Source organism: Pteropus medius, unplaced genomic scaffold (genome assembly GCF_902729225.1).
Source record: "Pteropus medius unplaced genomic scaffold, Ma_sr-lr_union100, whole genome shotgun sequence".
Lineage (NCBI taxonomy): Eukaryota > Metazoa > Chordata > Mammalia > Chiroptera > Pteropodidae > Pteropus > Pteropus medius.
In genome coordinates, this window is record NW_024356249.1 from 7,823,490 (window position 1) to 7,843,913 (window position 20,424).

General features: G+C 53.3%; 1 protein-coding gene across 1 annotated transcript in view; it reads left to right on the forward strand.

The window, feature by feature from the left end:
• The window catches only part of PLXNA4 (plexin A4), a 418,364-nt gene that overhangs the window by 369,770 nt on the left and 28,170 nt on the right, over nucleotides 1-20,424 (forward strand). Inside the window, exons 21-25 of the mRNA XM_039861051.1 lie at nucleotides 2,743-2,885; nucleotides 8,879-9,147; nucleotides 11,531-11,597; nucleotides 12,358-12,504; nucleotides 16,721-16,880. Coding sequence (XP_039716985.1) covers nucleotides 2,743-2,885; nucleotides 8,879-9,147; nucleotides 11,531-11,597; nucleotides 12,358-12,504; nucleotides 16,721-16,880 — 786 coding nt within the window. The remainder of the gene's footprint in view (nucleotides 1-2,742; nucleotides 2,886-8,878; nucleotides 9,148-11,530; nucleotides 11,598-12,357; nucleotides 12,505-16,720; nucleotides 16,881-20,424) is intronic.

The following is a 20,424-nucleotide window of genomic DNA, read 5'->3' on the forward strand; positions in this document are numbered from 1 at the left end:
TTTCAAATCCCACTAAGCCAGTTTTCAGCCCCAAATCTTGGCCGAGTAGGTGTTATGCTCCTCTCTCAGGGAGACCTTGGGGTGTCTTGACATGACACATTCAAGCAATGTTCAGCTCTCGTCCTTTAGGAGGAAGATAAGGCTGTAGGGCTGATCTGAGATTTGGAAGGAAAAGTTGTTTCACAGCTTCTATTTAAAAAAAAAAATTATCAACCCCACCATGAAGCGAAATCAGCTGCACTAAAATCCAAGAAGGAAATTAAGGAGTCAGACTCTTGTCACCCCCCAGGATATCATTTCATGAGTCACCCGGGAGGGCCGAGCTGGTTCTTTGCGGTAGATTTATACATGGAGTAAATCTGGCCTGTACCTGGGGCTCTCCCATCCCCACCAGGGATGCCCCGACTCTCTCTGATGGGGAGGTGGGTCCGTTCCATCCCCTCTCTACCTCCTTTAGCTGTCAATGCAGCATCCGCCTTGTGGGACTGTTAATTACTACCTTTTATTATATTTACGCTGCTTAATTTTTTTTTCTCCACAATGTACTCTTTCCTCTAATTAGGTGTAGTGATTAGAATCTCTTTTATGTGCGGCAGGCACGAGGCTTTGAATGTTGGAGGCGCTTGGTGACTTGAAGGAAAGCTGCAGACTGATAAAAAGCCAGCTCCCTCCCTCTGTTCCCCACCAGCTGAGCACCCCAACTGGGAGCGGCAGCGAGGGGAACCGTGAAGCCGGGTTCCTCTCAGAGGTTCTAGAGGGGAAGGAATTAGCAGTCAGACAGGGAGGCCAGCCGAGTGTCAGTACAGGCACCAGGTGAGGGAGAGGGCCATGGCTTCCTGCACAGAGCCATCCCACACAGGTGGGAAGAGCGACACGTAGAGCAACACACACGCTGGATTCGCCATAAAAGTATTTTCCAGGGGTGTGGGAGGCTGGCTCTTGAACCTCTGCCGGGCAGCTTGGGTCCAGGGAAGGTGACGTCCTGAAGACTTGATAGTGAGCCAGGAAGTAGCCCACACACGAACTCAGCAGAGACCCACCCTGGGCCCTTCACAGGCCTGACTTTCCGATAGATAAACATACACCCATACGTGCACATGTGTGCATACACACTCACAAACACTGACACACACTCAGATGATCCCTCACGTACTCACGTGCGTACACTCACACATACACACTCACACTCATGCTCGTGCACACATTCCCAAGCACTCCCACAAATGCACGTATGTTCATCGGGGCTTTTGGTGACAGTCCTTGCCAAAAAGGCTTTCCGACTCTGCTTTCGCGCACGCATGTGCACACACATCGATGTAAGTTCCTCTTGGGTACGTTGGGGTTGCTCTGCCTTCAGAGTCGCTTCCCTTGACAAGGACCCCCAGTGTCAGTGTGACCAGAGTGGAATTTTGGGGCACAGGAAGAGAGCAGCAGGACAGGCCACAGTAGCCTCTCTGTGGTCCAGGTGGCATCCTTATTCTTCTGTCAGACAAGAAGCACTGGTATTTTCACACCAGAAACCCAAGACCCCAGCCCCGAAGTCAGCACTGCACAGTGCAGTCAGGCCCTGTGGACAGGGCTTGTGGGTCCGGGTTGTGTTCCTGGGATCACCAGAGCCCACTGGACAAAGGGCTTGCTTTTTGAGGGCTTTTCTAGAGCCGTACAGGGCTTACGAATCTTTTCAGAGCTTATAAAGTATTTTTTTCCTATTCTTGTGTTTATATAAATAGAAAGAAATATTGTTCAGTTAACATCCACTGGCTGTTCTTCTTTGCCAACACGTGTTAATTGGTTCTCGTGTGTGTGCGTGTGTGTGTGCATGAATGCATACGTGCATGTGTTCGTGTGCGCATGCATTGGTGTCTGCATACATGTACATGTGCTAAGGAGGAAGGCAGAGCAGGGAAGGGTTGGGTGCATCGCCTCTGACTACCTTCCATGGCAGAGTGTGTCCCGAGAGAAGTACCATGCCCGTGACAAGGTGTGACCAGAGATTTGGGGCTGTGTAACAACCTTGGCTCGTGCACTGGACTTTCCCTGGACTGGGGGATCTTGCAGCTCAGTGACCATATGGAGATCTGAGCTGCCTCCATAGACAGTGGTGCCCACGCACAGCTCATAGTTCACCACTGAATAGCATCACCTTGCAGAAGGAAGGACAAAGATTTACCCTGTGTGTTTATACACACTAATATATTAGTGTGGCAGAGCCTCCATCTGGCCCCATTTGGTGGTTTGATGGCTCTGGTGAGCTGCATGGCCCAGAAATGGGACTTCAGACCAAGTTGTTCTTAACTCTTATAAGGAAACCCATCATAACACACAGGATCGGAAATGGACCCTTCATCATCCAAATCTCTCCTTTCCTTTCCCCTCTTCCTCTACAATCCCCCGCCCCTGCACACATTTTGCAAACCAAAGCCCTTCACTTTCAGATGGGGAGGTGCTCCTGGCCCCAGCAGTAGCACAGATCTGTGAATGGCTTACCACCCCACTTCACCCCCACCCTCCATGCTTTGGAAGGAATTTGGCCCCAAACAAGCTTCCTTGTGCTGCATCTTTCTTCCATGCCTGTGTCGTTCACCCCAGCTACTTGAAACATCCCCCCTTCTTATTTTCGCACATCCACAGTCCATTGCTCATGTCTGCTAGAAGCCTCGATGCGGGTTCTGAGCCTTCCGAGTCAGGGTAGCTCTTGGGCCTGCCCCAGCCAGCCGTCTCATGGGCTTCTCTTTGTGCCAGCCTTTGCCGAGCTGCAGACGGACATCCACGAGTTGACCAGTGACCTGGACGGAGCCGGGATTCCCTTCCTGGACTATAGAACCTACACCATGCGGGTCCTGTTCCCGGGAATTGAAGACCATCCCGTCCTCCGGGACCTCGAGGTGAGAAGCCGTGCCCGTGGCCAAGCCCTTCCTCATCACGGTGCTAGCGCAGAGAAAGACGTTGGTGACCTTTATGTCAGCCGCCTTATTCAGAGGTGAGAAAGCAGAGGTCAGGAAGGGGATGCGAGTTGCCCAAGGTCCCCCCAGTTGTCGCTGTCAGCCAGTCCCTCTGGAGGAGGTGGGGCCAAGCCAGGGGATCTCAGAGCAGAGATGAGAGTAGGGCTTTGGGACTGAGGGGGGTCATAGATCCCCTGAGAACTGAATGGAGGTTGAAGACCCTCTCCCCAGAAAAACTGTGCTCATACACAGAAATGAGAAATGTGACAGACAAATGCTGGGAGCTCATGGACCCATGGTTAAGAAACCACAACATAAGGATTTCACCACTTAGCTGGTGCTCAATAAATCTATATGGAAAAGATCAGCGATGCCCTGGGAAGGGAAGTGGGAATGTGACTGATAAGAACTTAACTGTCTTTCGTCCCGGCAGCAACCTCATCTTTTGATCATTGTATCCCTTTTACCGTCTCGCATAGGACCTGGCTTATGCATATATTCATATTATGCTTCATTCCGAAAGGGATTTAAGATGACTTATAAAGATAAATGCCAGAGAAAAGCGAAAAATATAAATGAGGAAACCAGGGCAAAATCATAATCATCAGGCATAATCGCTACTAGCTGACCACTGACTAATATCTCGGCCCGGTCTTAAGTAATTTACAGGCATGCATTCATTTAGCCTCCCAAGAGCCCTCTGAAGTAGGTACACTCCTTTTGCGGGAGACGGAACTAAGGGCACAGAGAATGCTGGGGCCACACAGCCGGGAGGGAGCGGGCCAACATTGGAGTACGGGCGGTTAGACTTCAGAGCCCACCCTCCCAACACAAGCCTGTGCGTTTGATGTCTGAGGTGCTATGTCAGCGTCATTCCTTATGGCTTTGCATACTTATTAAGATGGATGGAAGATTGTGGTCAAAGCAGCAACAGAAAATAAGACTAGTTCTAAGATTCGCATTGGGACCCATCGCTCAGGGGTCAAGCAGTTTCGCGGGATGGCTACATGGGTCCTGCAAAGGGATGTAGAGGCTGTGTACCTGTGTGGGAACTTATGTCCCTCTGGACCCCGTTATAAATCACATCATGTCCTACCATGGCCTTATTCCTCGCCTGGCCCCTTAAAATTTCCCCTTAAGTCTGTGTACTCTCTCTTTTCCTTGCCTTTAATCACAAGGAGAGATTTTCTGATCCAAGCCTCTGCCCACGAAGGAGTTAACAGCCAGCTTAAGCATTTTCCCTGAGTTGGAGCGCACGAGATGGCGAATTGTCAGGCATGGGCTTTGAATCAAGCAGGTCATACAGCTTTGGTTTTTAATTGTGGTAAAAAATATATAACATAAAATCTCAACCATTTTTAAGTAATACAGCTCAGTGGCATGAAGTATATTTACATGGCTGTGCAGCCATCACCACCATCCATCTCGAGAACTTTTGCATCTTCCCCAGCTGAAACGGTCCCCGTTAAGTGATCACTCCCCATTTCCCTTCCCCCAGCTCCTGGCACCCACCATCCACCTTCTGTCTCCATGAATGTGACTACTCTGGGTACCTCACATGAGTGGAATCATACAGTATTTATCCTTTCGTGACTGGTTTATTTCACTCAGCAAAGTGTCTTCAGGGTTCACCCATCTCGTAGCATGTGACAGAATTTTTTCCTTTTTAAGGCTGGATGATAGTCCATTGTGTGTATGTACCACATTTTGTTTATCCACTCATCCCTCAATGGGCGCTTTGGGCTGCTGTGAACAACGCTGCCGTGAACACGGGTGCACAGATATCTCTTTGAGACCCTGCTTTCAGTCTTTGCTTTCAATCTTTGGGTATATAGCCAGAACGTACAACTTTTTCATTTCCATTAAACTCACTAATTAATTGCTTGCAGACGGAAATCAACTTTTACTCTCCCACATTAGCCTGGGGTATGTGAGACGCAGCTTTCTAGGCGAGATCCAGGGATCTCGTGTGGATCATCATGGCCTCATTTTTTTCTGACCCCTCTTCACCACCAGAATAGTTTCTCCCTGTTGGCTCTGTGAGGGAAGCCACCGACTAATCTAAAGCAGTGTTCCCCGACCTTGTCAGCCGCTGGGATACCTGCCCACCGGCTGGACATGAGTGGTGGATGCGTAGGAAGAAGGAAATGTCCTCTGGCTTCAGGCTGTCCTGGGAAGTAGGCCATCAGGCCCTTTGGGATCGTCTGGGTGAAGTCAAGTCATTTGGGGAAGCGGCTGCCCAGGCATTGGTCACACACTGATCCTTTAAAAACAGAAAGCAAACAGTAACCGCACACCCCATTTTCAACCTATCGTTGCCATCTCAGCTCTACCTTATTGGGTTACAATTAAAATTTACTATCCAGTTTTATACTCACAGACTTCAACTAAATTATCGAACCATCTGGTGAATAAAGAAAGTCCTGTTTCACAGCGGCATTTGCGTAGGAGGCAGGGTGGCAAGTTACAAAGGGGAATTGTTCTGGATACTCTTTACCAAGATACTTCACTTCCGCCTCCCGCTTCATAAAATAGGGAGAGATCCCTGCCTTCTGCACCCATGATGCTGCACCGGTGCGTTAGTTATCTGGGAAACGCTTGGGCAAAAGGGACCCGTGAAAAGCAGTCAGTGAAGTAGGGGAGGCAGGTAATAAAACTGCTGTTTAAGTGCTCACTGCATGTGCCAAGCACTTTACATACATTATCTTATTGAATGTCCATAAAACATTATGACACAGGCACTCGTATTCTCATTTTATGGACGAGGGACTAGAGCCCAGAGGTGACAAGCTTTCCTCCAGGAACGAGCCAGTTCGTCTCTCTGAGTCCAAACCCCAGGCTACTGTCCGAGATGCTCTTTCTCCACAGGTGGCTTTGCTAACCCTTCCTTCCCAGGGCCCCAGGCCTTGCTGCCCAGAAGGAAGTCAGGAGCCCATCCTCACGCCAGGCGTGCCATCTGGCTGGCCCTGTATCCTCTTCCTTGTCTCCACGTGGCCTCAACGCCAGACCAGCTCGTGGCTCCTCTGCCCTAGATGGCCATCCTGAGCTGCGGGGAGGCCTTGCACGGGAGGCCGCAGGGAGGACTCAGAGCTGGCTTCCAGTCACCCCCAAGGCCTGGGGTAGGACTGGACATGGCCAAGGAGATGGAGAATGGAAGGAGAATCAGGAGCCAAACAAGCTTGGGTTTAGAAATCCAGCACCAGCCAGCTGGCCTTGGGACAACTGTGATAGCGTCTAATGACCCTGCAAGAGTTAGTGTGACCGTTAAGACGGTACACTATCCCTTGCAAAGTCATTAGAAGACTTAGTCGGAACAATGAATGCATTGTGCCAACACTGCTCATTGCACATGGTGGGTGCCCAAGAAATGACATTAGTGACAAGTTGTGCAGGTGCCGATCTGAGGGGTTTGAAGGACAGAGGAAGTAAAACGTGCGTACATGTGTGACGGGGTGGTCACAGGTGGGAGGGAGATCCGTGGGAGACAGACAGCTAGGCAGATGGAGGCTGGGCTGATGGCGAGGTGAGGTTGCCAGTCTCCCTTGTCCTTTTCTCCTCAGCCCCCGGGGATTGGGGAATGGCGTAGGGGCAGGCAGGAGGCACGCTGAGGCTGCCCCCACCCGGGGGAACGAAGGGTTCTCCAGGATGAGCTTCAGGGGGTCCTGGCTCTGCCAAGTTCTCATCTCTCCTGAGACCTGCATGCTGACACTGCCTTCCCAGTACCAGTGCCCCAGGGCGGGAAACGGAAATGGACTTGACCTAGAACCACGTGTGTTTCCTCTCAGCTTCCTGACCTGTGGGAGCCGCTGGTGACAGTCAGCTAGGGTCCAATGAGAGCGCTTCTCACGGAGTTCAGGGCTGGACTCACCGGGCTCCTGCCACCGAAAGGGCCTGCTGGCTGCCATCCAGAGGCAGGGCCCAGGTCTGACTGCTCTCTGCTTTTAGCCAGCACCTCGCCCCGAGCCCACAACCCAGGGGGCTCACTAAATGAGTGGCAGAAGCTTCCCGTTCCACATCTGTCAGCTTTTTGGACCTTGGGCAAACACAGATCTCTCTGTCTGTCACCGTCTTCCCCAGTTCGAAACCTCTAGAGTAAGGCGGGGTAAAATTGCTGCCGTTCAGTCACTTGACTGTGTGTCAGGCTGCGCAGTGCAGGCTTTTCACATGTCGGCCGTTATCACTCCCAGGAGCCCCAGGAGACGGCAGGACAGGCGCCAACGGCCCGGGCTCACAGCCTGGCTCCGACATTTCTCCGTCTTGGGGTCTCGGGGAAGCTCCTTATCCTCATGGGGCCTTGGGCAATAATGGCGCTCACCTCACAGGGCGCCATGTGGAATAAATGGGTCAGTATTTCTAAAGCTTGCAGAACCGCGCTCAGCACAAAGTGAGATCTGTATACAGGTTAGCTGCGATCCCTTCACTTCGTGGATGAAGAAACTGGTGTATTCAGGGCCTTACAGCTAGTAAATGACCATGACAGAGTTAACCCAAGCGTCACTGACTCTGCAACTGTGTTCTCTACTGCTACATATGTGACACTTCTTCCCGAAGACCTGACACATCTAGCCCACGGGGGAGACACAGCCCTCAAGATGCAGCCTCGATGGCATCTCCTTTGGATGCCCCCGCCTCCCCCAGCACCCCACCCCACTGTCGCGTTGTCGGGCAGAGGCTGGGCTCTGTTTAAGCAAACTTGTTTTCATGGAAGTTTTCATACAGAGCAGCGCACTCGTTGTCAGACACAGGTCAGTGCCTGTTCCCTGAGTGGACACGGCCATCCAGCCGGTACCAGACCAAGAAGCAGAACATCAGCAGCCCTCCAGAAGCCCCTATGAGCCCTTTCCTTTCCCCTCTCAACGGCCCCCCAGAAAAACCATTTTTCTACCACCCTGGATTCATTTTGTAATTTTTAATCTGTCTTTTAATGGTATTATATGGTAGACCCTCTTCCAAATGACTCTTCCCATTCGATGCCTGCAAGATTCATCCCACTACTGTGAGCGGCAGTGGGTCCTCCATTCCCATGACTGTGTAGAGTGCCATTGGGTGCACGTCTCACACTTCCCCGTGCCATGCCGTCCTTGTGCAGCTCAGAGATACACCCTCCCTGCCTGGCTCTGTCGCCAGCTCACGGTTGCTGAGTGGGGGGTGCACCCTTGTACTCATGCACGGATCTCAAAATGAACAGAGGATGCAGGCAGAAAGATAAACCTTCTTCTTCCTCTTCTCCATGATGGAGCAGGGTCTCAGGAGTCTCTAAGAAAATACCAGATGCTAGAGTTAGGGCGTGCCTACGAGACAGTTAGGCTTAATCTTCCCATTTATTTAGGTGAATGAGCTTGGGCCCCCAGGGCAGCAAGGGGACTTTTCCAGGCTTACACAGGGGGGTAGTATCAGTGCCCATGTGGAATACAAAGTCCTGGTTCTGAGGCCACTGATCTGTTGACAGATCAGTCAACAGGGCCAGAGATGGCTCAGGCCTGGTGATCCCTCAGCCAGAGTGTAACCTACAGCAGCCCGGCCTCCTGGAGTTCCCACAGGGGCCCAGAGTTCCCACAGGATGCTCGGTCGTGGCATGGGGGCCCCTCATCGACTCTGCATCACCCTCAGGAAAGAGCTTAGGCCATGGAGCTGGCAGAAGTGACTTCAGATCCCAGTGTCACCATTACTAACAGCGGTGTCCTCTCTGTGCCTCACTTGACTCATCTCTAAACTAGAGACAGTGACCCACCCGTGGGCTGTGACAGAGACTGAGTAGATACCTGGCGTGAGATCAGGACTTGATGGCATTAGCCAGGTGGGCTCCGGCTAGTAGGTGAGTGGTGGGGCGGGATGGTCAGCAGTGCTCACAGCCCACCCCGTAGGGGCATCACTGGGGCCCGGCTAGCCTCATCCTCACAGGTGGCAGTCAGGACGCCCCCGGGTCTCCTCTGCAGGTTCCAGGCTACCGACAGGAGCGCGTGGAGAAAGGCCTGAAGCTCTTCGCCCAGCTCATCAACAACAAGGTGTTCCTGCTGTCCTTCATCCGCACGCTCGAGTCTCAGCGCAGCTTCTCCATGCGTGACCGTGGCAACGTGGCCTCGCTCATCATGACAGTGCTGCAGAGCAAGCTGGAGTACGCTACCGACGTGCTGAAGCAGCTGCTGGCCGACCTCATCGACAAGAACCTGGAGAGCAAGAACCACCCCAAGTTGCTGCTCAGGAGGTGAGAGGCGGACCGAGGGGTGGCAGGGGGGCGGCACAGGTCAGCCGAGTTCCCCGAGGTGGGACACTGACCTCCCCAGAGGCTGGGGGCTCCCTGCGCATTCTTGGAAGACCTCGTCCATCACGTTGGTGCCTGTAACTGGCTGCGGCATCCGCTCACCTGTTACTGTTCTTCTGCCCTTCTATCTGCTCTCTGCCCTTTATACTCCCCTGATTTTGACCCTTGTTGCTGGAATTCTTCTCTTGTGGAATCTTCAGATCATTTTTCTATTCCCTGGCTTAATCCAAATCAGGACTTGAATTAGGAGAGATGCCCAGGGCCCCTCTAGAACCCTACCCGCCATCTCAAGATCGGAAGTGTTAGCCCCGTGTAACTTTCACTGCTGTCTGGGACCAGCAGTAGAAGCATCGCCTGGGAACTTGTTGGAAATGCAGCATCTCAGGTCCTTTCCCACATCTCCTGGGGCAGAATCTGCACCTTAATGAGAAATGTAGGTTATCCAAATGCATATTAAAGTTTGAGAAGCACTGGTCCGGCCCGTATTTGATTTAAAACCCTAATTTAGTGGCAACTAGCCTGATGCACCAGAGCAAGAATTTCCTGGCACCCGCTGTCTCTGCACGGTCTAGGGTCCACCGCTCGGCACAGTTGGATGTCTCATCCTCGACACTGTGGACACCTGAGTGGTCACATGTGAAGACGTAACCGGATCTCGTGGCTTCGGCCCTATAGGAAATAAAGACTCTCTGACTCTATTCACACTGCCATTTGCCCTTTCCACCTACTGGAAGGCCATTCCTTCCCTAAGCTGTCATTCCAGCATCTTCAGCCTTCCCGTAGATGAAGATGGCAAACTCCCAGGCCAGGCTCTGGACCTGGACCACCATGTACCATCTGCCTCCCATCCTTGGTCTCTGGGTCTCCCGCCTGGACCAGTGCACAGACGTGACTTTCAGAGTGTTTCCTCCAGGCTTTCCCCTGGTGCAACGGGCGTCCGCCTGCACAGCTGCAAAAAGTCGCTACATGTAGGAGCACTCCCATAGCTTTGGGAACAGCAAGGTAGATCATTTTGATTTTTGTTTTACTGCCACCACGCAGCCACCCACCGGCATGACTCTGGGGTTGCCACCGCCTGCCAGAGCTCCCACGGGCACTTTCCCGGCGTGGTCTCACTCTGCATCCGGGCGTCTCCTCTTCCTGTTCCCCACTCGCTCTCTCCCTTCTGCCCTCCTTTATCTTCTTTTCCTCTTGCCCTAGGCTGACCTGCTTCTTTCCATAGTCTTCCTTCTCTTCTCTCAGCTTCGTTTTGTGCTGGCAGCTCCCCGGCTGCCTTGGGATTTTAGTTATTAGTATCTTCGGGCAGCTGCCACTTTCAGCGCTACCTAAATATGCCTGGATGGGCTGGTTTCTCTCTGGAGCTGGCCACGTGCTTCGTGCAAGTTGGAAATAGTTTGTTTTCTCTAAATGGACGCAAGCAAACGTGATCTTTGGCAGGAAACCCTGCCGCAGTGTCTTCGCTTCCAACGTAAAAGAATAAATAAACTTCGGCAGCAGCATGAAAGACGCGAGTTAGACTCGAGGAAAAAATGTCCTGTCACTGCAGATAAAAACTGGAAGGGTTCCCAGGGGAAGCTCCGAAGTATGTGGAAGGCTTTGAAATAGGACAGTTTGGGCATTTCTTGGCGTGCGCTAGGTATAAAGCTCCACGCTGCTGTCAGCGGGGGAGTCTTCGACGTAGGTGATGGGGTCAGTCGAATCTCTCTGGCCATTTTACCGTGACCCACATCTCCTGCCATCTTCCCCTCCTTCCCTTGCCAAATTAGTATCTCCTCAGATTTTTCATTTTTTTTTTTCTCACCCAAAGGAACTGTCAAGTTCTCTAATGCTGTACTGGTCAATGTGATATCTACGAGCCACACGTCCCCTTTTAAATCTAAATTATTTTAAAGTAAAGGAAATGAAAACTTCAGCTCCTCAGATACACTAGCCACATTTCAAGTGCTCAGAGGCACACGTGGCTGGTGGCGGCCATATTGGACTGCACGCACAGAGAGTGTCTCCGTCCTCGTGGAGACGACGATGGATGTTGGATGGCACTGCTCCCACCCCTTCCCACCAAAACTCCCAGGAGCCTGTCACCCAGCATGTCATCTCTCAGCTTTGTAGGCAAAGCTTATCTTATCACTGTGGGGCGCCTTCCTAGGATTCAAATACTCAGATACTCCATGGACTCAGATACTCTGTAGGATCTCAAGATTTGGCCTGAAAGCCATATGCAGTAAGACCCATGCAGACTTCTGCCTCTGCTTTCCCAGTCCTGGGGTCTGACTAGCTGCTTCTGTCTTTGTCTTCCTCTGCTGGTTCCCCCGGTGACGGGTGACAGAACTGAGTCGGTGGCCGAGAAGATGTTGACCAATTGGTTTACCTTCCTGCTCTACAAGTTCCTCAAGGTATGATTGGCTGTGGGAGTATCTCTGGCCTTGCCTCAGTTTCTCCGCCAGCCTGGGCACCAGCCTGCTTCCCCCCCAGTTTGTCGCATTTCCCTCCATGGCCCTCAAGTCCACAGTCCCTAGGGCCAGGCTCTCAGAACCCTACCAAGAAACACAGTTCCCCCTTGTCACTGAGGGAACGGGCTCCTGACCATCTCAGAAGACGGAGCCTCACAGTAAGTCCCAAGCTGAGACACAGGCTCCTGCGTGAGCCCTCGGGCTAAAAACAATTCACCCCTTATCACTCCGCTTTCCTTCTGCCTCTCCCAGCCCCAGACTTACTGAGGCCGATGAAGGTCCCAGGCAGGTACAGAAGCTGCCTGTGGTGGCACAGAAGCTGACAATGTGCCCGGAAGGCAGAAGAGCTGCCCAGAGTCCAATTCGTAACTTGTTTGCTAAAGAATTCACACCTCGGAGGTCATCAAGGTGGGGCGAGGCAGGGAGCAGGAGCAGAGAGGGGGCGAGAGGCAAGGAAGAGGAGAGAGCTGTAGGCTGGTGGTGGCACAGGGCAGATGGGAGAGGGCACTGTGGTCGAAAGAGCCAGGAAAGATGCACATCTGAAGGAAGGAGTTATAAACCCAAGAGTAAGCAGGTGGCAGCAGCAGGAGGAAGGACTCAAGACAGAGGAGCAGACGGCAGCCCTTTGGGGAAGCGGGGCCCCCGGGAGGCTGGGCTCTGCTCGTCTGGGGCCCCGCCCAGCACAGCGCCTGTCCCCGTCCAGGAGTGCGCCGGGGAGCCCCTGTTCTCGCTGTTCTGCGCCATCAAACAGCAGATGGAGAAGGGGCCCATCGACGCCATCACGGGCGAGGCCCGCTACTCCCTGAGTGAGGACAAGCTCATTCGCCAGCAGATCGACTACAAAACCCTGGTAAGCCAGCCTCGCAGCTCTTCGCTATGGCTCTGGGTGGTGGGCTTCGGTCCCACGCAGCCCCTGACCAGCAGAGGGGATGGTGAATATGCTGAAAAGCCACCTCTGCAGGTTTGCCCTCTGTGAGGGTCCATCTACCTGTGCCTGTCACCCCAGACATCCTCTCTACCACCAGACCAGGGCATCTGGATTTGGGGACCAGTAGTAGCTCAGACATGTCTGAGCAAACCAAACTGTGGGGTCCTACACCTCTACCGGCAACTGAATGGACGCCTTCTCATCAGTTCTCCCAGGGTGGGGAGCGAACAGTTTCATGCAGATAGCAACTGGGGGACACAAAGCAGAGGAAGCCAGAAAGAGGTCCTCATGATTCTGAAGCCCACCTCTGCCCACTGGTCATAGTTCCAATATGGTCATGACCCGAGCTGAAGACATGAGGCCAGGAGGGCCTAATGGTGAAAGTGTTTATTCAGGGAACGTGGGGATCCCCTCAGTCAGGGTTAGCCCCGCTCTCCTGTTAGAAACTGTCACCCTAGGAGGCGGCAAAGCTCAGCATGTAGGAACAAGGAGCTTAGAAGCAGGCAGACTTGGATCGCAGCCCTGACCCTCTACGTCTGACCGGCTGGGTGGTTTGGGCTAATCTTAATCTTCATCTCCCTGAGTTTGGGTTTCTTTGTCTGAAAAAAAATGAGGATAATATGACCTACTAAGACAGAGATGACAATAGTACGTAGCTCCCAGAGCTGTACAGGGGATGGACTTGGATAGGTGTGCAAGGCACTGAGTCCAATGTAAGCGCTCACTGATGCTGGCCCCCAGGGGCTCTGCCCCCTTGTCTCGATGTGCCTGTCCGCTGTCTCTCCAGGCCACAGAGCTCACTCTCAGGCATTTTGGGGAGAGTTGCGATCTCCCAGCAGGCATTCTCTAGGAAAAGGGCGAGGAAGTGGATGGATGGGGTGAGAAAATAAAAGACGAGTGCTGGGGGCGATGCTTGAATGGCACCCAAGAAGGGAGGACAGAGAATAGATGAGATTTAAAATGCACTATGGGAAGATGAGGCACACGGTCCGCCAGGCTGCAGCACGCAAGGCCAAGCTGGGGCAGTGAGCCAGCGAGAAGCCCAGACCCCGACGCCCGCTGGGGAGACCACTTCTGCCACTCCGAACAAAGTCGTCCCTTCTCTCTGGGAAGGTGACCGTGATGCACCTATGCCACTCCCTCGTCAGAGGCCCCGGGAAGCCCAACAGTCATCTTAGCAGAGTTGCCAAAATTTGTTCAATTGATGAGGGTTCCGTTGATGAGGCTTCGAAGGAATAGTGTGGGACTGGGGCCCCCGTTTCCTGGCAGGCATGGTCTGCTCCACAGGACAGAATTAGAGGCTCCGATTAAAACGGGAAAGGGAAAAAAATTCCTTCCTAAAATAGAGACTGGAATAGATATCTTAATGAGCTAGAACTCCTGTTGAAACGTCTCCTGCCTGATCTCTCCCCTCCACTTCCTTTCTTTCCCATCTCGTCAGGGGCTCCCCAAAATATTGCATCCAACACGATGAGTTGTAACAGTGCTCTGTCCCCAGATGGCAAGATCCTTTATTCCAGAGACCAAACAATAGTTAGCACGATGAGCTCAACTTAGCACGTGAGGACATCGGAGCGGGTCTGGGAAGCACATCCATTAGGAGGAAGCATCAGGGAGAGAGGCATCGTGAGGAATGGGGAAGGAGATTGCAATCTTTTTTCCCAGAGAAGAAATGGTGACAGGGAGATTGAACAGCCACCTTAGGGCCTATGAAGGGAAACTCCCACACGCGGAAGGGGGAGTAGCCCCAATGCTGCCGAGGAGGGAAAGAGAGAAAGAGCATTAGACAGCAGCAGGACGGGCTGACTGGAGGCTCCAAGAGAAGGAGTCCAATAGAAAGACAGGAAGTCGTGGAATTTGGCAGTGGCTGGAGGATCCCAGGGCACTTTGGGCCAACTGATGGTAACCTCGTCCTTGGCAGGAGGGACCACGAAGACTGAGACAGGTGCTGAGAGGCTCAGGGATGCATTGCTTCCTAGCAGGTGCCCCTCTTAAGGACTGAGTGATTAACAGATTGATACTGGAATTTGGACTAGGACCCTGCTGCTGGGAGTGCCAGTCAGTGTCACTTGGGAGCCTGCGAGAGCAATGGTCCCCAACCTTTTTGGCACCAGGGACTAGTGCTCCTATGAGAATCTAATGCCTGATGATCTGAGGTGGAGCTGAGGCCGTGATGCTAGCACTGGGGAGCGGCTGCAAACACAGATGAAGCTTCGCTCACTGGCCCACCACCACTCACCTCCTGCTGTGTGGCCTGGTTCCTAATAGGCCATGAACTGGTACCAGTCCGTGGCCGGGGGGTTGGGGATCTCTGTGCTAGAGCTCTAGATGCCCACCTGGGAGCCTGCTACAATGCAGAAGTTCAAACCCCATCTTAAACCTCCTGTCAGAATCTTAACAAAACCACTCAGCCATTCTACGCATCTTAAAGTTTGAGAAACACCAACCTAGCAGAAAAAAACACCAGGAAGTTTACTCAGAAACTCACCAAGGGACATGGGACTAGGGGGTGGGAAGAGAACTTCTGGCTGGAGCTATGGCTTGGCCAGTGGCCAGGGAACCCTGTCCCTCGGTGGGGCCACTGCTGCTTCTCTGGATGCCCTGAGCATCCCACGGAGTTCTCACAGGGCCACCAGGAACCCCTGCAGCAAGCACAAATGTCAGAGAGCGTGCTCAGGTGGCAGCCTCTGCCTCGTGGTCTCTTGCGGAGAGGAAGCCCAGAGCGAGCGGCGTTGCCACTTGGGGGAGGCTAAGCCACCCACTGCTGGCCCAGAGCTCAGGACAGCAGGGGAGCCCAGGGCAGCACCAAACAGCAGGCTATGCTTGGCCACTGAGGTGGAGGTGGCCGAGAAAGGCCACTCAGAGGGTCACACGGTCCTGAGTTCCTTCTGTCATTGTTCTCAGATTAGGCCATTCTGAGAATGAGCGTTTGGGTTTATAGATTTGGGAGGTTTTTTTCTTCTTAATGGAAGAAGCATGTTTCCATTTGAGCTCATAGCAGTCTGGCTGCTAATGAAAGGCAGGCGTCCAGGGGCCAAGGTTCTGATTGCCACCACATGGAGCAGGGGAGGGGGTGGCGGTAGGAGGGAGGCTGTTGTCTGAGTCTGCAAACCAGACATGCAATTGGGAAATGGTTGGGAGGGAGGAGCAGTGGGAGGGCGGAGAAGGAGGGGCACAGAGCACCGGGCAGCAGGGTCGGAGGGAGGTGCAGGAGCCCAGAATGGCAGGGCCGCTGGGCAGCACCTGTGCCCCACAGCACCACCCGTTTCCCCTGTGGTTCACCCAGGATCCCGCACGGCTTCACCCACGTAGGGAGAGCCCACTCTGAGAACAGCAAGAGAAAGAAAGCCTTTGGAAACAGCCCAGAGCTCGTTAAAGGGAAAAATATAGTTGGGTGCTTTAAGTGGAGTCTTAACTTTTCTGACTCGTTCCAAAAAGAGAAATTGAGGCCCTGAGCCAGGGTGGCCTCTTCCCCCAGCACAAAGTTTCAGGTTCAGAGCCAGGAAGGGATCTCAGGTGGCCCGAACCTGCAATTTTTAAAGGGCGCTTTTTTATTTTTAAAGAACACATTATGTTTCTTAGAGCCTCTGCAAGCTCCTATCAGCCCGAAACCCTCAAAAAAATCAAAGCTTATGAAATCTTCTGAGAGAGGAGCCAGATTCCTATTAGTGTGAGTGTGTGTATGAGAGAGAGACAAGAAAGACAGACTGACACGCACGGATGGAAGCGGGAGGTTTCAGAGGTGGGCGCGGGTCTGGGTGTGCGCCTGAGAAGGTGCCGTGTGCACGTGTGTGTAAGAGAGAAAGTATGTGCGTGTAAGAGAGTGTGTGCGTGCATGAGTGTCCATTCTCATGCAGATTTCCCCTCACTGCCTCCTCCAACTTGGACATTGTTCTCTTTGAAAAAAATCAGGATTTTCGTGACGTTCGTTAAGTGTGCAGCTCCTGATCCTGCAATGACACCTACGGCACCTTCCTGCTGCTTGCGGGATGGGAAGGGCAGGGGGCTTGGTGGGGACAGGCTTGGGCTGGGCTCTCCCCAGCCCTCTCTGGTCCAACCTGTGGAGGCGGAGCTGGTCAGGACAGGAGCCCGGAACGCTGCTGGGCGTCTCAAAGCTCTTGCCACTGCCCTCCCCCAGGTCCTGAGCTGTGTCAACCCAGACAATACCAACAGCCCCGAGGTGCCCGTGAAGATTCTCAACTGCGACACCATTACTCAGGTCAAGGAGAAGATTCTGGATGCCATTTTCAAGAACGTGCCCTGCTCCCACCGGCCCAAAGCTGCAGACATGGACCTGGGTGAGTAGGCTGCCCGCCCAGGGGCCGTCTGTCCTGAGACTGTTTGGAAGATCTTCTTAGCATCCAGGGGAGCTGGGGCGCAGGGGGCAGGCATGCACAGCCGCCGGGAGCCCAGAGGGTATGCCTTCATGCCACTTAGTAAGCAATAAGCAAGAGTGGGAGCTCCAGTCTGCTGGCCATCTGACTGCCTCTGGGGTCTGTCGCGCAGCTGAGGGGTGGGCGCGGAAGTGTCATAGCTGCAGCGAGGGGGATTTAGTCTGAGTCTGTGCGGTCCGAGGTCTTGACACTGCTTTCATGGTGCCCCCAGGCTCTGCCCTGCCCCTCTGTTCTGCGCCTCTAATTTTTGCTGACTACCTAAGGCATGAGGGATCTGGGTCAGTGATGGAGGATGGAGGAAGAATAGAGAAAAATGAGCTCTGACAGCCTACTGGGGAGCAGGATGACATTTCATCTGACTGTTCCATGAATAGATCGCGTAGCCTATGTAAACAAGGGCATGGCACTTAGGGCCAGCTGCATCTTAGACCCAGTTACAGTTTGCCTGAGTGTATAATAAGGTATCTTTCTGGAGAAATCCTAGCAGGGAGCCCCAGATTCTGAAAAGGCCAGGGCTGAAGAGAGGCAGTTCGGCATCATGGGTCAGTGTCAAACATACCCGGGTTTGAGTCCTGGAGCTGCCATGTCCCAGTGGTGGGACCTTGGTCAAGTTACTTAACCTTCCCGGGCCTTAGTTTCATTGCCTGTAAAACGGAGATAATAGTGCCTGCTTCATTATAAGAGTGAAATAGGGTGATGCCCACAGTGCACGGGAGTGAGTGTTGGTTACTGCTGTGACTGGTCATGAGGACAATAGTGGTGTGGAAACGGTATGTGCCTGTTTGTTGATCCTGGGCACGGAGAGGAAGCCATTTACGTGTGTATGTGCTTGTGTCCGGGGGTTTGAGGCACGTCGGGGTGGGAGGACCTCCAGGGGCCCCTAATCCATCCATCTGGCCTCTAAGCTGGCTTCAGCTAAGCCATCCAAAACAGATGGGCATCTGTGCTATTTTCCAAAATCCACAGCAAATTTTCATCCCCTCCCACCGCGGTACCCCACCCAAATGCTGATGCCCAAAGACACGGGACCAGGAAGCTCTGCTAACTCACCTCAGTTCTTACCGCTTCACTATAACCCCGTCTCCTCTTGCTGGGCTCTTGGAGGGATGTGTTTGGCCCTGTGCCCTGAGCCCTGATGCCCAGGGAGAGAGCTTGGGCGAGCATGTGCCCCTCTTCACGTTGGAGGTCTTTCTGTGTATGTTGTTTCGGAAGGGAGGGAGGGAGGGAAGGTGAGAGTCTGTGTTGGTGGGTTGCAGGTGACTGTGTCCACGTGTGTGTCCAGAGACACTGGTCCCGAGGGTCGGGTTGGTTATCTGGATTACATGCACGTGCATGTCCTGCTGCGAAAGGCCTGGACTGGTGCAGTGAAGGGACCTCTTACAGACTCTGGGAGAGAAGATGGTCACCGGGAAGGAAGGCCCTGTATCCCCACCCCAGACAATTAAGGGGGGAGCTGCTCTATAATGGGTTTCCCAAGGAGGGCTGAATTTACTCGGGTAGCTGGGTAGCATCCACCATTCCTTTTGTTTCTCTGTGGGAGCCACGGCAAGGGTCACTCTTGGCTTCTCAGCGTCTTTACCTGCCAAATGGGTGGGAGGATCACCCGGACAGAGTGGGGCCAAAGGGAGGCGCTGTTATAACAGCCTGCTTGCCGGAAGCTGAGTTTGGAAGGCGGGCATATAGAATTGTGCCCTTCCGGTGCTTAGGAGGGGGGTGACTTCCCAGGACAGGGAGCAGCGGACAGCCACATCAGTCTCCACCTGAAGTGTCAAGACTCAGTTTTTGCACTGAAATGCCTACTTTTCCTTCCCCCAAAAAAGGGCAGATGGGTGGTGAAAGACACAGGCATCCTGTGGTGGCTTAAATAGTGATGGATCTCAAGAAGGGCGGGAGCCAGTGTTCGTCACTGTCCTCTCGACCCAAGCTGAGGGGACACCCTGTGGAAGCAGATCCAGGGATCGCCCCGTCTGTGCCCGCTTGGTTTCCTGGAGAGACGACTTCATCGCTGGTTGATGCTGCTCCAGCCCAGGCCGCCCCACCTGGGATCTGCATGCCTCGAGCCTGGGAGGGGTAGGGGATGGTTATTAACTTGAGAAAAATAAAAAGCCTAAAAAGGCCTGGGGTGCAAGCCCAGTAAAGCAGATCACTAACGGAAAGGTGTCAGGCCTCCCGCAGCCATGGAGTGGAGGCGGCAGCATCCCGAACAGCCGCGGCCACTTCCCGTTGCCCACCGTGTCCAGGCAGGGCACAGCACAGCAACCAGGACCTGAGAGTTGCACTCTCTCAGGCTCGGGGCTACTCAGGCCTGGAAGGGGCCGCCTGCTTCCCATGGGGGGCTGGGTCTCCTGTGACACAGGGCTCCCCATGACCATTCATGTTTCAGGGACAAAGAGAACAAAGGGGCACCTCTCCTGCCACAGGTGCTGCCTGGGGGGACTCAGGGTCCACCCGGGGGGGACAAGGCCTCCACAGCAGGGATGGATGAAGGGGAGAAGCCAAAGAGGGGGTGTCAGGAAGTTCGAGCCTCAGGCCCCCATTCTCCTGGGAAAGAAGCATCATGCTACACTCCTCACCCTTCTGTGATGGGTGCTTTTCCGAGGAATATCCTTTTTTTCTACTAAATCCTGGTTTGGAGCTGCCCCCAGCACCCTGGCCGTCTTTCTGCTAAAGCCAGAGACTGCATAACAAGGAAAGCAGGGCCTCCTCGGAGACCCAAATGCTTCTTTCACACAACCAGACTCAGCCTCAAGACCCCGAGGGGAAAGGGAGGCAAGGCGAGGTTTTCCCATGGTTTCGGTGAAAGTGCTTTGAAAAGCCTAAAAGCAATTTACAAATGTAAAGTGTGATTGTTATCAAAAATTAATCTATGCTAAGGGACACAGAGCACAGAGGCATGGAGGGGACTCACTCAGCCACTTGCTGGACAGAAGCAAGACAGCCAGCCCTCCCCATCTTCATCCCTCCCCACCCGCCCATGCCTCCTCCTCCCATAGCTGAGGGTGTTGGGCAAAGACTGCCTTCCTCTCCTAATGTCAGCCCCTGGTGAGGCCAGGACACCTGTCCCCGGCCAGCTCAGAAGGAAGCAAAGACATTTTAAGCTACCTCTGTAATTGTCCCAAGTCAATCCCCCTGCCTTTCATCATCACTGTGGCCCCTGGCCCGGCCTAGCCCCTCATTCCTGACATTTGTGTTCACTGATCCTTAGACTGAAGCTCTCCCACCCCCACCCCCTCCAGCCTTTCACCAGACCTTTTCAGGCATTAAGAAACCAAGATGGGGAACTGAGTTAGTCAAGGTTCTCCAGGGAAACAGATGTGGGTAGATAGGATGTGTATATACACCTGCGTAGACAAACAGGTAGATGGATAGATGATAGAAAGATGATAGATAGATAGATAGATAGATAGATAGATAGATAGATAAAAAGATAGATAGATAGATAGATAGA